Below are 17,398 nucleotides of genomic sequence, written 5' to 3' on the forward strand. Positions count from 1 at the left end.
ACAGCCTTATAGGGGCGAGGGCCCTGGAGATTACAGATGGAGCGAGAAAGAGAGAGAGAGGGGGTGGGGTGGGGAGGAGATGGAAAGACTGAAAGAGGGGGCAAGGGAGATGACTGTCTGTGTGCACAGAGAGAGAGAGAGAGAGAGAGAGAGAGAGCACAGCACAGATTGTCAATGTGAGAGACAGACAGAGAAAGAGATATTGAGTGAGTATGTGTGTGTATATGTATGAGTGAGAGAGAGTAGAGTCAATCCACGCCCCTGGCTGCCCCTTGATCTTTAGCATGTCGGGGGGCTGTGAAAAGGGATGATGGGGGGTTAGAATGCGCTAGGCCTGTCTAGAGAGAAAAGTGTGCTGATTGTTATGACCCCCCCCCTTCTCTCTCTTTTCCACTTAACCAAATAAACACCCGAGAGGTAGCACTCTATCAATTTTAATGATGTCGAAATAGAATATAGGCAGAAAAAACAAAAACGAATGCTAATTCGGCCCATGATGAGAGAGGCATCATAAATTCTCCCCCACATTATTTATTCAACTGACTTTCTTGCATTTTTCATCAGAACAAATATTCCCAATTCAACAAACACACCAGCCCCCCCCCCAACCCCCACACACACACACAAAATTTGGAGCATAAATCAACACGGTCCTTCCTCAAATATATGCTCTCTGTGTGTGATGCTCTGCTGCAGTCCAGTCCAGGGCAGCAAAGACAAATAGTTCTGTCCAAAGTCCAGCCAGGGAGAAACGGTAGGGGCCGAAGCATTGTCAATATATGTACACATACATTAAACATGGCAGGGCCATGTGTGTGTTCAGGAAACACGCAGGCATCATTGAGACTGAATACCAGTCATATACGCTGTGAATGCCTGACTGTCAGGCCAACTGTTAAACCCTTTATAATTCACTGCAAAGTTATCTTTCATCATCAATATGGTGGATTCTGGTCAAATGAATGATAGTTTTCCATTATCGGTGCTGTCGAGCTGAAACCTTGTATGTCCAAAAGCATTGCTTTTCAGGAAAGATCAAATGTTGTTTTTACTTAGTCACAGACTCATTCAGTGATTCTCCACCTGTGGGTCCCCAAATAATTGGCAAAACACTAATGATTGTAATGGTAATATGACATTAGAATTACTAAATTAATGTAGAAACAATTTCATGGTATTTGTTAGAGAGGACCTTAAAGTATATTACATTAGTTCCATTGATCCAAGACGGAACACACTCAATTGACTGATCATTAAAACAAACATGCTCTGAAAATGCACGTGGCCCACATGATCTGACCACTTAACCTGGCAGCCGATCGGAGATCATGAGCTTGTAGATATATGCGATGTGTTGTGAGCTTGTAGGTCTGCTATTTTAGCGACTTTTGAAAAATGCTGAAAAAGTCGTTAATTCTGACGTATGTGCAATGCGGACGACAGCCACTCACTGCTGTCTGGGTTTTTTAAATATTAAGAGCTTGTCGTCTTGCTCTTCATGCGGACGATATATTACTGTTTGTGAGAAATCTATCTCAGTCCCTGCCGTCCCTCCTGGAACTAATGGGGTGAATGTTCAGGCTACAAGGTGAATGACACCAAATCCAATATTCTTTTTCTAAAATACCGCCGCAATCGGTGTATGAATGTGTGTGTGAATGGGTGAATGTAATGCACAATCTATGTAAAGCGCCTTGGATAAAGGCGCTATATAAATGCACCATTTACCATTTAAAATGAATATTTTACCCAAATTCTTACATTTGTTTCAGTCACTACCCCTGAAACCAACCCCCTCGTTTTTTGCTAATATGACAAAACTCTTTACTAACTTTATTTGGAAAGAAAAGAAACCCAGATTACGATTGTCACTACTCATCTTACCATATGAGAGAGCCATATGAGTTAAAACTTCCCTATCTCTACTGGTATTATTAGCAGCTCAGATAAGAGCAGCAATGTTCTGGTTTTCTGATAGAACATGCATATCTTGGGTGCAAATAGAGCGTAACACAACATCTTCCCTGCCTTTGAACCTTTATTTATACTCTGACTCCCTTAAAAAAGACAAAAAAAGACAAAGAACCCTTTCTTAAGAACACGATTTAAATCTGGTTTAAAGCACATAAATACTTTGGTTCAGATTAGAGATGTCCCGATTATCGGGTCATATCGGTATCGGCGAATATGCAAGTCTAACATGTTGGGGCATGTGGAGTTTGCTTTCGAGTTGCCCAAACTGCAAGTGCACATTTGAGTGAGGAGTTGCTATAAACACAACACAGGATATATAGCTAGATGGCTATAAACACAACACGAGATATATAGCTAGATAGCTATATATCACAACACGAGATATATAGCTATAAACAATACGAGATCACAACACTGGTATCGGTATTCGGTATCGGCTAACACAGAAATTGTCGTATCGGGATCGGATCGGGAACGAAAAAAGTGCATCGGGACGTCCCTAGTTCAGATACTAAACTTTCACGTTATTCTCCTTTGTGGGGTAACCATAATTTTAAACCTGGGAGTCATGATGGGGGGTTTAAATCATGGGCAGACAAGAAGGTTGCCAAAATCTCTGATATGTATGAAAAAGGATATACTGATGTCTTTTGAAGGACTTCGCAGGAAATATGATATCCCATCAAATCATTTTTTTTAAGTACCTACAGATAAGAAGTTTTATTTCAAGTACCCAAGATAACTCAATCCAGCTGCCATCTCTATCAGTTTTAGAAAAAAACATTGTAAATTATTCTGATGGTCGTGGTCAAGTATCTCTGGTCTATGATACGTTTGTGAGGTTGTCTGGGGAATCCTCCGAGTGTAGAGGATTGGCCTGGTGTAACGATCTAAATGTAGAAATAAGTGTTGAACATTGGGAGAGGGCTTGCTACAAAGCCCAAACACAGACGATCAATACCAGATACAAGTTACTACAATACAAATGGCTGAAGCGAACGTATATTACTCCTTCTCTACTTAATCATTTTGATCCTAATATACCAGACCAATGTGTAAAGTGCAACGTGGAGAAGGGTACATTATTTCATTGTTTATGGCAAGGCCCAGAGATCATGACGTTTTGGAAAGAAGTACTTGGTATATTATCCCAGATAATCTCAGAGGAGACATTTGTCCACAGCTGTGTATCTTGGGTATATTTCCTAATAACTTCAAAGTTAACAGTAAAAAGAAGAGTATGATTACTTACTCTCTTCTCCAAGCTAAACATACTTGCACTCTCTTGGAAAAACCCAGACAAACCAGACGTCAAGCAATGGCACAAAGAACTGTCAAATTGCCTTGCACTAGAGAAATTGACTTTAGCCATTAAAGGGGCATACCACTCATTTTCAACATTTTACTATGTCATTAATATACCTTAGAGCTGTTGTGTGGAAATAATAAAAAAGTCCCCCCCATTCTGTGTTTCCTAGAACTAGAGGTCTGAAAAAAATCATTAACATGGTGAAACACATCTTGATGACATCATCCAGATGTGTTTCACCATGTTAATGATTTCTTTCATAATTACAGTTCTAGGAAACACAGAATGGGGGGACTTTTTTATTATTTCCACACAACAGCTCTAAGGTATATTATTGGCATAGCAAAATGTTGAAAATGGGTGGTTTTCCCCTTTAACACATTCCCTCCCAGCCCTCCAGGCCAGAGCGTGGCGCTAGTGCCAGAGAAATCCGCAAAATAAGCATAGAAGACGGGTCACTTCCGCCCGCGCCGGAAGTGACGTAGTGTTGTTTCTGTAGTGTAAGCCTAGCCCCCTTTTTTTAAACTAGCTCCTCGCCACTCGCCCTACACACTTCCACTCGGTTTGAGCATAGATATATAAATAGAGACGGCACCGGAATTCCCCTCCAATCCATTTGCATTGCATTGCGTCTCTATTAGGGATGCACCGAAAGGAAAAATCTTGGCCGAAACCGAATACCGAATATAGGAAACAGTTGGCCGAAAACCGAATACCCGAATATGATTAATATTATATATCTTTTTTCCTACCATTGCTGTCATGGCCGTACCTTAAAGCTACCTGATTTATGGCAAAATAAATGGTTATGGCAAAACTTAACTTAAATAATGATCACTATTATGGGTCCATAAAACATTTATTCAGCTCTTTTGAATGCATCAATTGTATACACTATTCGGTGATATATGTTCTGCCTATTCAGGCCGAAACCGAATAGGCCGAAAATACATTTTTAGCCATTTTCTGCCGAATATTTTCTGCGGCCGAATATTCGGTGCATCACTAGTCTCTATTATTTATATATCTATGCTCAACGCGAGTGGAAGTGTGTAGAGCGAGTGGTGAGGAGCTAGTTTCAAAAAGGACGGACGACGCCCCCCCAGAGCAGCCATGATGATCAGCACGGCTCGGATTAACGTTTTAATAGGCTATAAACATGGCCTTCTGAGCATAAATACCACTAATAACCCTGTGCGCGTGCACGTGTGCCGCGGATTATAGATGTAGGCTGTTTCTACAATGAGAGGCCTATGGATGCTAGTGGCGGAAGCTAACGGATGCTAAAAAACAAAAGGTAAAATAGCATTTTTAAATCATTTATAATCAAATCTCGTAATCTCGAGGTTGGCACAGTTGGATACAATAGCTATTCACGAGATTATCTCGTTTTGGCACAAACTAAATAACTAGACTGGAATCTGGATCCACTGGTTATTTTTTCCATCTCCTGAAAAGTAACTGTTTTGGACATACAAGGTTTCCACCCGACGGCAGTGATATACAGTCTCTATAATGGATGGTGAGTCCAAACTGTAGGAAGTCATATTCCATTCAGAGACCGGTTATACAAATTATAACTTTATAATCCCACCGTGTTTAATTTCCAAAGTCAAACTCTCCATTTCAACTCAAAACTAAGAACTGAGGGCTTCCACACATCGTCCATCCTCCTGACATCATCAGTCACCTGCCTCCCATGTCCGTCATTTCCATCGGCAGCTTGACGGGCTCGGGTGGTCCCGCCTCCTCGCCGCACCTGGGGCAGGTGAGGGCGGGGTCGGCGATGGCGAGGCTCTTGATGCAGTAGTAGCAGAACACGTGGCCACAGCCCACCGTGTGAGGCATGGTGGGCCACTCCCCGCACAGCCCACACTCCTTACACACACACAGACAGAAAGACAGACAAACCTTCATTGAAATAAATTGAATCATATTGTTTTTGAAAGCCTTTTCAAAACTTTTCACCTATGAAAAGTTCCCAATATAGGGAACCGTTTTAAATTGATTATTTTATTAAATTATGGCAAATAGATTAAATTAGGCATGCACCAAAATAGATTTACTTTAACCGATGGCAGTAGCCGATATTTATCTGCTTTGGCTATGTTGGTGTGTTCGCCTACCACTAAGCTGTAGATTTATTTCGTATTAAATTAATAAACATATCAGTATCGGCTAAATTGTTATTTTAAACATCGGTATCGGCCAATCATTTTCATATCTGTGCATCCCTAGATTAAATCGCATACTATGTTGCAAAACATGAACTTGGATTAAGTGCTGGACTACACCCCTATTAGTTTCAGAGCAGAACACACTGGTGGTGTTATTACCTTCCACACTCCCAGGCCATCCCTGCCGCCCTGCCTGTCCCCGGCCCCGGCGCCGCCCTCTCCGGCGCCGCCCAGCAGCGACTTCACGGCGGCTTTGACCTTCCTGGTGTTGACCAGCGGCAGCAGGAAGATGAGGAACTCGGCGAAGCCGTGCCAGAGCAGCTCGCGGTTCATGTACTGGTACGCCACGTCGCGGCCCGCCGCCTCCGCCTTGCTGAACACCGCCCGCGCTCCCACCACGCGCTCCGCCAGCAGCGGGCGCCGCCCGTTCCTCAGGAACACCTAGGTCAGGGACAGTTGGCAAAAGGTTAGGTATAAATCTGCATAAAAAAATGCTTACCAATAGCTCTCTTCACCAATGTGTTCATAAATTCCTCTGGGTAAGTTCATGGGAGCCAATCAAAGTTGGGGTACTCTGCAATAAAACATCTAAAATCTAATTATGAGTTTTGGGGGGGTGCTGGATCCATTCCAGCCATTAATGCTTTGTAAATGGGGCCTATACATCAAATTGTAGTGGATTCCGCCAAGTTGAAGTTTGAGTGAAGTTTCCCTGAGGAATTGGGTTGGAACTAATTGAGGTGTTAGCAGACATCTTTATGAACACATTGGTGAACGCTATTGGTAAGCATTTATTTTGTAGATGACAAAACAAATGTGGCTAACTTTCCCTTAACTAACCAGGAAGTTGATTAGGCTGGCGATCTGCATCAGACCGGAGACGAGAGCCATGACGTGTCGGAGGCCCTGACTCAGGGCACCCCCGCCGTCCCCTCCTGCCAGTCGCAGCAGCCGCAGCAGGCTGTGAGAGCGCTCCTGGAGCCAGCGGGGCCCGATGGTGAGCAGGGCCAGACCCAGCTTCTGTCCGCGGGACAGGGACCTGTAGTAGGGGGGGTGCGGCAGTTAATCAAATGAAACTATTATAAAGAATAATGGATACTTTAATGAAGTAATCGAGTAATAATCAATCCCTGTGTCATGTAGTGAAAATAGGCGATCTTGTAGATTGGCTATTTTTATTATTATTATTATTTTTGCACACTGTTGTGTAGTATAAAATAGCCCCCCCCACTTTTTAGGCCACTGACCTGTAGCGTGTGGAAGGTGACTTGGTGTTGTGGTAGCGCAGGCTGAGCAGAGCCTGGCCCACCGTGGCACTGCCCGAGTACATGGTGAACCTCCACAGTAGCAGCTGCAGCAAGGCCCTGCATGACGAGGTTCAGGTGTGTCATACAAAATGATTGCGATTACATTGTGTTTTCTTTTGCCCTTGAACATTGGGACATAATCACTCAAAATGACATTTCTGTTTGACATAGTTTGCTTTGAAAACAAAAATGTACGGATTATGACAAAGAAATTAAATATACAAAGGAATGACTGGTACCACTAATTAAAAACAAACAGTGCATGCATTCCGTCATTTTATACTTCCAAAATAGTAAAAGTAGCTGATCTACAAGATCACAGTGTGACACGTGAGCTCGTAGATCGGCAACTGTCGCAGGTTTTCAACAGGTGAATTTATATAGAGATGAATGTAAATGATTCTGACGAAGATCATTTTGATTTATAACTGCCATTATGTCAAATAATTGCTACCGGGGCGATTATGTATTAACAGTTTGACTGCGGATCACACTAAACCCGACTTTCTTTTCCCATATTCTATCCCTGCGGAACACGCTAAACCTGTCTGTTTCATTCACGGTTTTTTTATCACTTTTAAGACATACAGGGTTTCCGTCGGACATCCGTGACACGTCACACGTTTGGATCACGTGACCGAAAAAAACCCCACTGACGCTCGATTCCTAGGGCTTCTGGGAAATTGAGGCTCAATGCATTGCCTACGGTGCGTAATGGCCGCATCCATCTCGCTCTGTTCTGTGTTGTTGTTTCGGATCGCTGCGGTGGTGGATTTGTCAACTCAAACACAAACGATGGGACTATTTTCAGGTGGACTTTCATGGAAATGGAGGTACAATTGTGACGCCGTGATTCTTCAAAGGTTAGTGAAAACGTCGGCAGGGAACGGGAGTTATAGATTAATTTATAACGCAGTAAATGTGTTAATTATGGATGGGGCCTGCTGCAGTACCTGAGCTCAGGCTCCACCGGGGTGAGCAGGCCCGGACGGCAGTTCTGGAAGCAGTGGGAGAAGCGCTCCCACACCAGCTGCTCCAGCGTCGAGTCCAGCTCGAAGGCGTCCAGCTGGCTGATGCGCAGCACTGGGAGCTGCTGCGGGTCGCCACCGCCACCCGCTGCACCCGGACCTCCATCCGTCTTTCTCCGGTTCCCCTCGCTTTCTTCTTCCACATCAGCTGGGAAGAGAGGAGAGAACACAACGAAACGCAGGTCCAGGTGTTTAATCATCCGATGATTTCAGGTTCAAAACCAATTCTTCATGTTCTGAGCAGGATTCTGAAGCATGCCGGGCTGTACTAGTCTGTAACCCTGCCGTATATGGAGTCCAAAGGTGATTAACCCATTTTGGTGTAAGCATTATGTAATGCTTTAGCTATTGAAAAATAGCAGATCTACAAGCTCATAGCGCGCCACCGAGTGGCGCGCTACGAGCTTGTAGGTCTGCTATTTTTGAAAAATCGAAGAACCACTGACTGATAGAAACATAGCTTTTTCAGAAAACTGTCAGGATGTAGAAGACATTTTTAGAATCTGATCTCAGGTCAAAATGGGTTAAACACTGAAACTACTGGTGGAGTCCGTGAGGGGGTTCCAGTGGGTCCTCCTCACTCCTCAGCACAATTTATAAATATAGATATCATCAGGTTTAACCACTTTTTAAGCCTATATACATTAGCTATTTCAAAATGGTGAAAATAGTAAGTAAGTAAGTATGTAAAGTAAACAACTCCCAACCTTTTCTGGATCAGGGCCTATTTGACAATCTTGTATAAGCATGCCTTTCGGCTGCCGTTTTAAGTGGTCAGAGATGGGTGGGTGTGTATTTTCAGAGAATGCTTATTATAATGATCAATCGATTATGTTGGATCAATGGAACTGTGTGTGAAAACTCAAGAAAGAAATACCAAAAATATATGTTTTATACATTATTTGGGGGCCCACTAGCAATACCCTAGAATCACACAGAGTCAAGTAAGTATTAACAGCAAACCGGAATGTGACTCGGGACCAAACATTGGGATGATGCTCTGTTTGGAAAGTTTACCTCCCCCCCGTCGCCCCCCCCCCCCCCCCCCCCCTTCCCTCTACCCCCTTTATACACGCAGCGGAAATCACTTTTCACATGTAAAACCCATCCATAATGCAACCTTTGAGCCACGCCATGTGGAGGAGCACGGGGTCTTAAAACTAGTTTATAAACACACACACACACACACACACACACACACACACACACACACACACACACACACACACACACACACACACACACACACACACTACACACACACACAGAGTACACATCCAGGGCGAGGCCCAGAGGCCTCTGCTCCCTCTGGAGATAGGGTGTGTGTACAAATCACATCACCGGGGATTAGGCTAACGGCACAGTCTCTGCTACACCATAAACATCTGCCAAATGTGGAACTGCTACCCTCGTCCCACACACACACACACACACACACACACACACACACACACACACACACACACACACACACACACACACACACACACACACACACACACACACACACACACACACACACACACACACACACACACACACACACACACACACACACACACACACACACACACACACACACACACACACACAAACCGCCACCACTGCTAGTACTCCATATGGGATCTCGCTGCTGTGACGTCTGGGGCTATTTCCTTCCTACTACTAACGCACCGAACCGCTCCCAGTGTCACTCAGTCCCCCCCCCCCCACGGTTTTATATGCCCTCTCCTCCAATGAAACGCCTAGGAAGTGAAGGGCTAACGAAGTGACTTAAAGAGGGGGGGGGGGGGGGGGGGGGGCATGACAGAGAGCGAAAGAGTGGGAAAGGAAAAGAGAGAGAGAGAAAGCTTTTTAAACAGCGTCTTTTGTGTCCTGCTGAACAGGATTTGTCATGAGGCTTTAAGAGAGATTTCAGCTGGGTAAATATGGCAGTTTTTTGACAGAAAGGGAGAAAGATGATGGTCACTTTGGATGATTCTCAGAAGGGGTGTGGGGTGTAGGGGTTGGGGGGGTGGGCTGTTATTGTGTGTTGAACAGGACCATGCGTGTATTCATGATGTTTCAATAGGCCCCTGCATACACCGTCCAACCCAGTTAGAACTTGCAAAGGAATGGAAATCAGAGGGAAAATTCACACCGAACTAAAGCAGGTGTGACAAATGCATTGAGCTGCATTTTAAATGCTGCTGCTAATGTGCATCTCGGTGAACTAGATCTGGGGCCTGTGAGTTTGAGGGGACAAAAAAAGAAAGAATTTGAATGTATGCTGCAGTGCTAACTCATAAACAGTGTTAATTTATTTATATTTGTATGTGAATTTTTCGCCTTGATAGGGGGTGCACCGGCGGTGCAGGGGGTGCCATAGATGGAAAATGTGCCGTTGTGTGTGTGTGTCAAGCAAAGCCTCAATAGCCAGAGCTCTAATACAGAGCTAAGCTAATCCATCAGTCTATATACTGTAGACACATACACATGGACACGCACACACAGAGCCAGGTGGTAGAAATCCCCGTCACAGTAGCAGTAGCGGCTCTCTCTCTCGGGAGAGCAAAACCCCGGCCCGGTCCGATATTCTCTTCAAAGCCTTTTATCGAGCAGCTTACAAGTTATGAATGAATATGTTTTATTTGGGGGAACACGGTATTGACAGCCACCTATCAATAGTAATGTGACTATTGTCAAGGGTTTGTCAATATTAATGTAATTATGATGTAGAGGGGATCAGAGCGATGTCGGTGTCGGGGGGCCAAGTAACATCTTGTGCCCACTACCATATCAATAGCAGGGATTGCTATTGACAGCCTCCCTTCAGACTTGCAGCCACTTGCCAAATATATAACAAGCAGACACTTCAGTCAATGCGGGCCTGCCTATAAAAATTAAGCATTTGAATTTACAGGGCTTTGACCGCGGACAGCTGGAAATCCATGCTGCTCCTTATGTAATAGTCAAAAGTCACAATCAATGCCAGTGTTTACCGAGCACTGTAAACTGAACGGACGTGTGCGTCACGCAGGAACGCAAGTGGCGGGCGCGCACGTGCACATATACACAAGCCTGGTGTGATACAGTGACAAGGGGATGTTGACTTCATAATTCTCTCATGGATACAGTACAGAGGCTAAATGCCCTCTCCTGGACCAATGGTGTCTGACACCCCCCCCCTCCCCCTCCCAACCATACAAGATTTAAAATGTTCAAAATATTCAAAGAATATTAGAGCTTTCTCAAATGAGATTTAAAAAAAACAGCTCTACAATTGTTGTATTGCTAGATAGAATATTTGATGTATTATAGGTTTAGAAATGATTTTGATGCCATGTTAACTAATTGTGTTGGGGGACCCCCTGGAACCCCCTCAAGGATGCCTGGGGGTCCCCGGACTCCATTTTGAGAACCACTGGGTTAGAGCAGCACACCCTGCAATCAAAACAAGAAAACAAAGACATAAGTCTTTTTTTTTTCTCTAAAATAATTTTCTTTTTCAGAAAATATTAAGAGTTAATTAAAGGGGTGATAAGGTTCATTCAGCCCTAACGAGAATCCGCGCCTCCCCCCCCATAGCTGGTGAGTCATGTGCAAGACAAAGATAGCTTAGAAGCTGGATGCCATACCTCACAGTCAACAATATCCAATCAAACATGGAAATAGCAGATCTACAAACGCGTCACGAAGTAAGCTCGTAGATAAGCTATTTCCGATTAATGAATATGCCAGTAATTTCTTTGTATTTTTCAGTTATTTGTCATATCTGACCTGTGCATTTTCGATTACGAGGCAAAACTGATTTTCTTTTTAATTCATAATGAAAAACACAATTAAATCGTTAATCAAAATTATCTGTGTGACAATTAAATCGTCAACTTGAATGTGTAATGGTGACAGCTACCGACGGGCAGGAGAGGAGATAGGTCACCAGCAGCACCATACCTCCAGTCCAGACCCTCTGGCTGAAAAGCTCCAAGCTACTGTCTGTCGATAGTGGAGGAAGAGGAGAAAGAGGGGGGGGGTTAAAATAGATAAGCATGAACCTCTCCCAAGGAGCTGACCTTCAGACTGGCAGTCACAATAGGGGAGGAGGGAACATTTCTGATGCACACACGGCCGTGGTTTGGGCATCCGGGGAATAGCCTATAGACAGAGAGGGTGGTGGCACTGTTGTCTTGACCTTGGCTTTGGCTTGCAGTGTCTGGGAGAGGGAAGGGGGGGGGGGGTTGCTTTTAGGAAGGAGGACTGGGGGGATGGGGTGGTGGGGTTTGGCAGTCCGTGTTTATGCTTTTTCTTTTCCTACAATGCACAAAAGCTCGGAAACCATCCACAAGGCTGTCATTCCATACGCCAGTTGTAAACCGTCTGGCCAAAGTCTCGATTTAGCTCCTGGCACGGAATAGTGCTCAAATTCCAAAGCACTTAGCTATGGTTGTTAGCAGCATAATATATTTGTTGAAATAATACATAAACGGTCACTTGGCTTTCTATGATGCCTGTAGCGAGAAATAGGCTCTGCGTTGGCGACACAAGCTGCCGGATTACAACTTTACATTTTCTGCCCTCGCATGTAAATTAATTTGTGTAAAAGGTCTGGCGAATATAACCTATTCCTCTAAGCACTCCAACCTCATTTTCTCTCCCTCTCTCTCTACCCCCCTTTCTCTCTCTCACTTTATTGCCCTTCTTTCGCCAGCAACGAATACAGGCCTATTAGCCAAGGCTTGCTAATGTCCTCGCTATGAAAACGGATGGGAATGTCAGATTTAGAACTTTTAAAAGAGTGATGTCATACAGCGCGGCCGCCGACCACAGGCATTACAGGGGACGCTAAGATTACCCAGGCGGTAACCAGACTAATTGTTATGAGTCTGTTTCATGAAAAATGAATGTGTGCAAATGTACGGAGGGGTCCTCAGGCTGTGTGTGTGTGTGTCGCACACTAATGCTTTATCAAGGCTCTCCTCTTTCTGTAATCACCCAAGACTCCTTCGAGCCATGGGGTGAGGGCCAAGTTAATGCCTGAAAAAAAGGAGAGAGGAGGAAAAAAAACATCACTTAGAGAAGCACATCCGACACAAAAAAATAGTGCTCTGCTAATCGGGTTTGCTCAGAAGGTAAATTATTAAGGAGAATTAATTGATTTTGTGAGTACGAAGGTTGGAGTATGCTAAGGCAGTATGAGTAATATGTATAGAAGGCTTGCAAAGAAAGAAAAAAACAACTTAAAAAGTCATGAAACATTTACAGGCCAGAGAGGCATATCGAATGAGTGGGAGAAAAGGAGAACAAGCTAATGAATGAGAAAATTGAACTTGTGTCTTTCTTCTAGGAGTCGGTGTGAGAGCACTGGGGCGTAGTAGTATGCTGAACAACAACAATGTGCTGTCACTGCTGAGGAATATCTGAGCAACCGTCTTTTATGGATGAGACAGAAAAGCGATGAATCCTTTTATGTTTCATATATCGAAGAATTAAAAGACAGTAAGTAGGAAATTGAATGGATGCAACCACTTGAGCCCCGGAATCCCTATTCTGACTGGGGTGGGGGGGGGGACACTTGCCAAAACTGCCAAAAGAAAAGATGAAGAACGAAAATACATCGCATGGATGCATGCACCTGGGACATATCCTCAGTGATGTATCCCAAGGTCCTCGGGGGTTTCGGGTCTCGCGAACATCATACCCCTCACTCAGGTGACCCAGCCGAATCAAGTCCCGACTTACGTCAGTGTCGATCAGACCCACTAGGGAAAGACCAGGGCCACACAATCCGGCGCTCCGGAACTACTCTGCCGGGACTGGGAGGTAGACCAATCTGGCACATGGAAGGACCAGGCTCTGTGGGTTGACTCCTGTCCGGGCCCCTCCTACGTCTCACAAAATGTATAGTCACTCACCATGATAATAGAATGACAACAGTGTAATGATATATTGTTGTATGCATGCGTGTGCGTGTATAGCTATATCTACAGTATCTATCCCTCTGTCTGTGTGTGTGTGCAAGTGTTTCAGTTCAGCTGTCTATGCCTGCATGTCTGAAATGCTGTTCATCTAGGAAGTACAATAGCAGGGATGAACAATGGTTTCATGTACAGCAGAATGTGCCATGGATTTACACAGCCTCTGTCTACTTATTGTGAGACCTCAACAAACAAGCCTGTATTAAGCATTATGAAAATAATAAACCACACAAATTATGTCCATTTTGATCGGATAGTACAGTCACTAGGAGTAAATAAATAATTACTGTAGGTACATAAATCCCTGTGCCTTTTCACATGGCTTTTTTTACGGTACGGTCTGTGATCTTGTGACCCCAGAGTGAGATCACAGCCCAATTTAACTTTAGTGATTTCTTTTAAAAACACACTCATTATACTAAGTGTTCACACACACACACACACGCACGCACGCACGCACGCACGCACGCATGCACAATCAACCTCTGCATGTTTGTTCTCTCCGTAATGGCATTGTCTCCTAATTCTTCAGCTCTGGGGCTTATCAGTGTTTTTAACAACAACAAAAAAATCCAAATCTGCCCCATTTTGATAATAAGTCAAGAGCATTATGTTATAATGACAGCGGGGGGATTAGGTTTTGGTGGAGTGTGAGAGCACGGCACAGAGCACGCACACACACACACACACACACACACACACACACACACACACACACACACACACACACACACACACACACACACACACACACACTGGGCAAGGGAGATATAACGACGAAAGAGTAGAGACGGGTGACTGAGATGACAGGAATGAAGTCGGTATAATCTCTTGGAAATCAATAAGATCAACTTTGCTATGAATGTCAATGTGGCAGTTTTTGATCGCTGGTACCGATTATTTAGAGGAATAATTGGATGATGTGGAGCAGCAGTATATGCTGTTAAAGAAAGCATTAGTGGATAGTGTACAGCCACTATGCAGTGACTGCCATAGCGTATATGTATGTGCAGTATATAATGTGGTTGTTTATTTTTTTTTCTCTCTGTCACATTTATCATTAACCCATTTTGGGGCGGGAACCCCTTTTGGTGTTTTAAACATTATGTTATAATTTAGCTATTGAAAAATATCAGATCTACAAGCTCATAGCGCGCCACCGAGTGGCGCGCTACGAGCTTGTAGGTCTGATATTTTTGAAAAATCGTAAAAATGTGGCGCAAATCTTTGAATATATATTCTTTCAAAGTTAATGTTTTTAACTCAGGTCTAAATGGGTTAATATTCTGTTGCAGGAGCTGAACTTTTTTCTTTTTTTTTTTTACTCTTATGCACTCGTATAGAAGACGTATAACAATAAACGACCTTCAACACAGTCAGGGAAAAAAAAAAAATACTGGTAATGTACTACTATGCACTAGCTATAATTACGGTATGTACAGAGTATACAGTAAACGACTGAATCAGAATCAGCTTTGTCACATCACAGGTTTACAAATCGTTATTTTCAGGAAGGAGAAAGAGAAGAAGAGGGGGGACAGGGGGACTGGACTGTGTCATATATTGACAGATGACCCTTGTGTGATCCAAGGCTACACATAGCATAAGCAAATCCATCCGAGGGCGTACTGTACGTGAGGAGGGGTGGCGTAAATGCATCCACGGGAAGTACTGGACAACAACATTGAATAGAGTAGTCAAGTAGATATTGAAATACATCATGACCTTTCTGTCTTTCTATTGACTGTCACACATGGATGGTGAAAAACTGCCACAACGATGTATCTGATATTGAAAGTGCGACTGCACATATATGAAGTACAATAATATAACTATGCATATGCACTAGCTAGCTAGGATTGCATGGATTAAAGCCAAATATAATCTCAAGACTGAAAATGTAATGATGTTTTAGGCCGACCAGCTGAAGAAATCAAAGAGTTGATGCATTAAGGTTGCTTTTATGACATTTCTGAGACCATTCATGTTTCTGGAAGATGCTTCTAAACTTGTATTCTATTGTTATTTGCTAGTTTGGTCACTTCAAATATCTTAAAATAACTAATGACCGAAAATAGCCCGATCTACAAGCACGACACGACGTTGCGCTGAGCTTGTAGATCTGCTAGTTTCGGCAGCATGCGTTCACAAAAGACGCTGGCCTCTATGGAATCCAAATGACTGAAATCAGTCGTGGCGACTGAGAAGTGTAATCCATGTGATTGATTACACTGTCAGTGCTGCACACGACTGGACTCTGGACAACACCATTGAAGAGATACCGGCCCTGAAGAAATACAGCAGAGGTGCATAGAAGTGTATATTTGTGAATTGAAAATGGGGGACCCTGATGTTGATTGATTGATCGAGTTGATTGAACAGTTTGTAGAATTACAGTACATTTCAAGTACAGCTCAATACAAAAACTGTTAACTGTGAGTGGACGACACCAATTCATCAAAACATTTTAGAGACTTACGAATATACACTTCTATATAGCCAAAAACAGGAAATCAGAAAAGAAAAAAACAGGAAATCATCATAAACATATGCAGTGAGGGGGGAAAGGGATGGGTGGGGGATTCAGATTTTACGGGGGCCAGTTTCGAATTGCAGCCTTCCGTAGGTGCCCTTTAAGAGCAGTTTTGAAGGAGTCAAGGGATTTGCATGTCTCAATGACTGTTGGTAGAGCGTTCCACATTTTGGTGGCAGGTGGCATAGGAGCTAAATTAATTTAGTCCCTTGTTTGTGCTGAATCTGGGTTGCACATGGTTTGTTGAACTCCCTCTGGTGTTGTGGGTGTGGACTTTAAGGAAGTATTTAGACAGGTATAAACAAGTATTCTGTGCTTTTACTGGTTTTATCCTCGCAGTTTTTGTATTGACCTGTACTTTCGTACTTTCTGAAATGTACCCATTCTGCAATCTGTTAATACAATGTTCAATCAATCAATGAATCAAAACACATCATGACGTTCTGTCGCTGAAACAGATACCGGGTACATCTCATTCCCAGGCGACCCGATGATCGCTTTGACCGATTGAAGTATTTATTAACAGTTTGCAGAATTACAGTACATAATACATTTCAAGCAAAACTCAATACAAAAACTGTTAACTGTGAGTGGACGACACCATAAAAGCATTACACTTGTTTACAAGAGGGTCCACCGCTTTCGGTAAGAAACAGTCACATTTGGTAGATAATCAAAATTCGACATTAATGCACACACATGCCAGGTATCTAAGCGACACGACGAACGGGGGTGTATTTATTTACCCATTGCTTGGGCTGTGGATGTAAACAGCAACTGCAGACTCTTCTTCTGTCTGTATGTTTCCTGCATGTAAACACAAACCCTACTTCCGGGGTTGTTGCACGGTAATCCCGCCCCCTAGAGCGAAACCGACCAATGGCGTGAACATTAACAGCCAACCTGACCGCAGCCAGCAAATCGGAGCGCGCAGCGGCAACGTGGGCGGCAAAGGAGTCCGTTCATTGTACAAGTCCAGTCCACCGAAAACAGCAGATCTGCAAGCTCACAGCACGTCGCGGACGCCACTAGTTGTGAGCTTGCAGATCTGCTGTTTTCGGCGCGGGACACCGTCGCGCGACGAAGCATCAATTTAAAACCTCCGATCCGTTGTTA

At 43.7% G+C, this 17,398-nt stretch overlaps 1 protein-coding gene across 1 annotated transcript; it reads right to left on the reverse strand.

The window, feature by feature from the left end:
* Positions 1 to 638: 638 nt before the first annotated feature.
* pex2 (peroxisomal biogenesis factor 2) lies at positions 639 to 17,131 on the reverse strand. Its single transcript, XM_079489500.1, has 7 exons — positions 17,029 to 17,131; positions 7,721 to 7,943; positions 6,708 to 6,824; positions 6,301 to 6,499; positions 5,620 to 5,901; positions 3,664 to 5,161; positions 639 to 1,480 (listed from the first exon to the last, which is right to left on the reverse strand). Exons 1-6 carry the CDS (start codon positions 17,093 to 17,095, stop codon positions 4,970 to 4,972), a joined length of 1,080 nt encoding a protein of 359 aa, XP_079345626.1. The 5' UTR covers positions 17,096 to 17,131; the 3' UTR covers positions 639 to 1,480; positions 3,664 to 4,969.
* Positions 17,132 to 17,398: the final 267 nt, after the last annotated feature.

The sequence above is a fragment of the Electrona antarctica genome, assembly GCF_951216825.1.
Source record: "Electrona antarctica genome assembly, chromosome: 20".
Lineage (NCBI taxonomy): Eukaryota > Metazoa > Chordata > Actinopteri > Myctophiformes > Myctophidae > Electrona > Electrona antarctica.

Excerpts from the sequence above, each read along its gene's own strand:
- pex2 (XM_079489500.1), bottom strand. The coding sequence starts at position 17,095 with ATGCAGGAAACATACAGACAGAAGAAGAGTCTGCAGTTGCTGTTTACA. Across the intron at positions 6,825-7,720 it reads CCGGTGGAGCCTGAGCTCAG|GGCCTTGCTGCAGCTGCTAC; the intron begins GTACTGCAGCAG and ends CTCGTCATGCAG. Across the intron at positions 5,162-5,619 it reads ATGGCCTGGGAGTGTGGAAG|GAGTGTGGGCTGTGCGGGGA; the intron begins GTAATAACACCA and ends TGTGTGTGTAAG.